Below are 3926 nucleotides of genomic sequence, written 5' to 3'. Positions count from 1 at the left end.
TATGCTTCGGAGGTAGGTGATCCCCCCCTTTTTTTCTCATTTCCCTTGGTCTCTTTGTATAAGACACAAGAACTCCCTATGTACAGATCCTCAGGGAGTATCTCATATCCCCAGAAAATAAAATGAAATATAAAATAAAATAATAAAATAAAACAAAATAATTAAATTAAATTAAATTAAAATAAAATAAGTGAAATGAATCAAAAAGTTGAGTTGAAAGTTCTTTATTAGGCAGAAGCCATACCCTTGAGGATGGACATTATTTCTCCAAGTTCAGAAGATGAAATCTAGAGGAAAAGAGCCTTCCAATGGTAGCCAGGAAACAGGTCAAGATCTCAATGGTACTTGTGAGCCAGGGCAGTGGCCACACCAGCCACCACCTTCTGATAGGCAGCCTGCACCTGCGGAGTGAATTCCTTGCCAAAGTGGCGAGCCAGCACACACACCAAAACGTTGCCCAGGAGCTGTGGGGAAGAGACAAGAGACATGGTCATGGTGAGCAGCCAGACCTAGCTTAGATTCAGAATATTCTGGCTTCATCCCAAGCTGTGACCTTGAAACTTGAGCAGTTGCCAGGAGCTGCAGGGAAGAGGTAGATAAACATATATACATGATTAACAGAGAAATCAAGCTTGGCTTCTAAGAAAGTGGATCAACATTGTTTTCATTTTTTTTTCTGCTCATACTTGAGCTCAAATTAATTCTCAAGTTATTCCTACCAGCATAAATGAGTATATGTATATATGTACATATAATACAAATGCATATAGATAAATATATACTATATATTTTGTCATATATGTTATATATACTAATTATTGATTAATTAATGAGAATAAGATGATGGGCTGTCTTTCAGCAATTATTGCTGCCCTACTTCCTACTTCTGGTCTTTTTATGCTCAGATATTCACTTTCCTTTTCTTTGAGTCTGGACTCTATAAAGTTCTGATTATTTTTTTTAGTTTTGAAATTATTTATAGCCTCTAGAATAATATCTTGTGCCTCTCCTCTTTGAGGTGCATTTTCAATCCCTATACAGAGAAATTTTCCAAATGCGGAAGTAGTGGATGAGAGCTGATATGTGTAATTTGGGTACAGGGTAGGGAAAAGGAAATTGCGGGGTAAAAGAGAGAGAAAAGATGAGACATTAAATAAACAGTTAGATTTAAAAAGCAAGGTTACGAGAAAGAAAACAATATGAAATATTGAAAGAAAAAACAGAAAACTATACATTTGAAAAGAATTAAATGATGATGTATAGTAAAGTAAAAAGGAACATGTAGGAAGAACATGCAGGTAAAAGAACCAGAGTGAAAACTAGAAAGTGAAAATAAAAAGCAGAACATCTCCTAGACTCACCCTGAAGTTCTCAGGATCCACGTGCAGCTTGTCACAGTGCAGCTCACTCAGCTTAGCAAAGGTGCCCTTGAGGTTATCCAGATGCTGCAGACCCTCACTGAAGGAGTCTAGCACTTTCTTGCCATGGGCCTTCACCTTAGGATTGCCCATAACAGCAGAAGCAGAGGACAGGTCCCCAAAGGAGTCAAAGAACCTCTGGGTCCAGGGGTAGACCACCAGCAGCCTAAGGGGTGAACACAGCACAGAGGACACACGATGTCAGTGGCTGTCAGAAACCCAGGGCACTGCGCTATCTCCACACTCCCAGCTTCCATTTGCTCTCCTTATGTTTGCCTTATAACCTGGATACCAACCTGCCCAGGGCCTCACCACCAACTTCGTCCACCTTCACCTTCCCCCACAGGCCGGTGACGGCAGCCTTCTCCTCACCACTCAGATGCACCATGGTGTTGGTTTGTGTGGTTGCTAGTGAACAGGTTTGTGTCAGAAGCAAACGTAAGCAGCAGCTGGTCCTGCTCTCCCTTTTATGCCTAGTCCTGGCCTTTGCCCTTCTTGTACCTGTGAGCAGATTGGCCCAGGACATTTCAGAAGTTCACTGGTTTGTGAGAAAGTAAGACACACCCTCATTTTCAGTTCCCTTCAACTGGCCTTCAGATCGGCTGTTTTAGGCCTTGTGTACCTTGACTAAGAAACTATTCTCCCTCTATTTATCTCCTTACATCATCTCTTTCAGCACTTACTTCTATAAATGTAGTATCAATCTCATTTATGCATAAATGCTTTAGTCCGATGTGGTGAAATGTATCTTAGAATTTAACTCATCCAATTTTGTAGATAAAAAACTAAATTCTAGAATGCAGAATTTTTATCAAGCAGACTCCATATGGAGCTTCTCTTTGTCTCTAGAGATATTTGTAAGTGGTTGGAATAGATAAATATTTTGCCATCATTTTAACTTGCCTTTTTTCTACCTCTTGAGTAAATACGTCCAGTTACAAAACTCTTTTTCCATTCCTTTGTTGAAATAAATGTTCATTAAAATACTGAAAAATATTATCTCTCTGTGAGCTGCTGAAATAGGTTCAAGAGCATGAATTATAATGGGAACAATTTAATGAAAGATAAAAATACCTGATACCGATAGCATAATTGTTTAAAACGATGAACTGACTAAAGAAAATGTAGAGAAATTGCAAAGAAAGATTTGCCTAATTCAGCTAGATTGTCTGACTGAGTTTCAGGGAAAATTCAAGTGTAGAAATTTTTTCATCTGTGTCCTCAGGAAAAAAAGTGAAGGTAAGACCCAGAAATGAAGATTCAAAGGAAATTTTACTCTTTTCTCAATTTAAATAATACTACAATGATATAAAAATACATACCCATCAGCTTAGCTAGAAGGAAAGAAGGAAGGGAGGGAGGGAGAGAGAAGAGGAGGAGACAGGCAAATGAAGAGGGAGAAAAGGAGAGAAGGAGGGAGAGAGGAAAAATGGATGGAAGAGACTCTCAGAAAGAAAAAGTGGAATGAAAAGGAAAGAGGAGGAAAAAGAATATAAAGAAAATAAGAGGAGAGATTGAGAATTCCAAAATTTGCTAAAGATGTAGATTAACAAAAACTTTTATACTCTGCCAGTGAGAGTGTAAAATTGCTCTGGGAAATATTTGCTAGTATCTACTAAAGCAGATTATATGCAAAACCTATGATCTAGTGATTATACTTTTAGATATACAAAAACGCATGCTTGTGTGTGTCCAAAGTCGTTACTAGGAATGCTTGTAACATCAATACGCATAAGAATCTCAAGCTAGTAGTAACTTAAATGTTCCTCATTTAATGGAATAAATATATAATGGTTAGTAAAATAATAAAATATTACACAGAATTAAAAGAATTCACTACTGCTTCACATCCAGCAATATAGATGAATCATATGACATAATATTATCAGAGAGTGGGTTCCTCTCCTGGCGCGTTGTCCAGGTTCTTGATGTCTCAAACAAAGAATTGAGCAAGACACCGAAATACAGTAGAAAAGAAGTTTTATTAGAAAGGAAAGTACACTTCCAGATGTGGAAGCAGGCCTGAGCAAGAGAGTGTGGCTCAAAAGGCCTGGTAACAAAGACTTCAGGGTTTTATCCCTTTTTTGCTGTGGGTAGTTACTTTTCTTAGAAAAAAAGTGGGCTTCCTTGATTAACAACTAAGACTGACAGGACTCAGTGATTCATCATTTTGCTTTCTGTGCATGTTTGTTCCCAGAATTGTTATAATGATATTAAATAACTTCCGGGCATATGCCTGATATTATAATGATGGTATAATGAGTTGAAGGTCGTTGGGGTCTTCATTGTGCAGGTGTGAATGACTGGCTTAAACTGGTACCTAAATCTCTGCCTACTGGTTTCTTTGTGTGAGTTAAAAAATGCCTTCTTGGCTTGCTTAATTGTGGGCAGATTAGGGCAGACCCCTTCTAAGATAGGATGACCTTAGTGTCTTTGCAGGCAGACCCCAAACCCCCTAAGTTTTCTGCCTACCTCTTTTCTAAAAACCATAAACCACCTTGCTAGCAT

General features: G+C 38.3%; 1 protein-coding gene across 1 annotated transcript; it reads right to left on the bottom strand.

Moving 5' to 3' along the window:
* Window positions 1-208: 208 nt before the first annotated feature.
* LOC102899010 (hemoglobin subunit beta-like) lies at window positions 209-1885 on the bottom strand. The gene is made up of 3 exons (XM_006915699.2): window positions 1715-1885; window positions 1362-1584; window positions 209-464 (listed from the first exon to the last, which is right to left on the bottom strand). The coding sequence occupies exons 1-3, from the start codon at window positions 1804-1806 to the stop codon at window positions 336-338; spliced, it is 444 nt and encodes a 147-aa protein (XP_006915761.2). The 5' UTR covers window positions 1807-1885; the 3' UTR covers window positions 209-335.
* Between the last annotated feature and the right edge of the window lie 2041 nt (window positions 1886-3926).

This window comes from Pteropus alecto, unplaced genomic scaffold (assembly GCF_000325575.1).
Source record: "Pteropus alecto unplaced genomic scaffold, ASM32557v1 scaffold395, whole genome shotgun sequence".
Taxonomy (NCBI): domain Eukaryota; kingdom Metazoa; phylum Chordata; class Mammalia; order Chiroptera; family Pteropodidae; genus Pteropus; species Pteropus alecto.
The sequence above is the reverse complement of the archived record's forward strand: the minus strand, read 5'-3'. Positions and strand labels throughout refer to the sequence as shown.

Coding starts and splice junctions, on each gene's coding strand:
- LOC102899010 (XM_006915699.2), bottom strand. CDS start 1,806: ATGGTGCATCTGAGTGGTGAGGAGAAGGCTGCCGTCACCGGCCTGTGG. Junction 1,585..1,714: donor GGTGGTGAGGCCCTGGGCAG/GTTGGTATCCAG, acceptor TTCACCCCTTAG/GCTGCTGGTGGTCTACCCCT. Junction 465..1,361: donor TGGATCCTGAGAACTTCAGG/GTGAGTCTAGGA, acceptor TCTTCCCCACAG/CTCCTGGGCAACGTTTTGGT.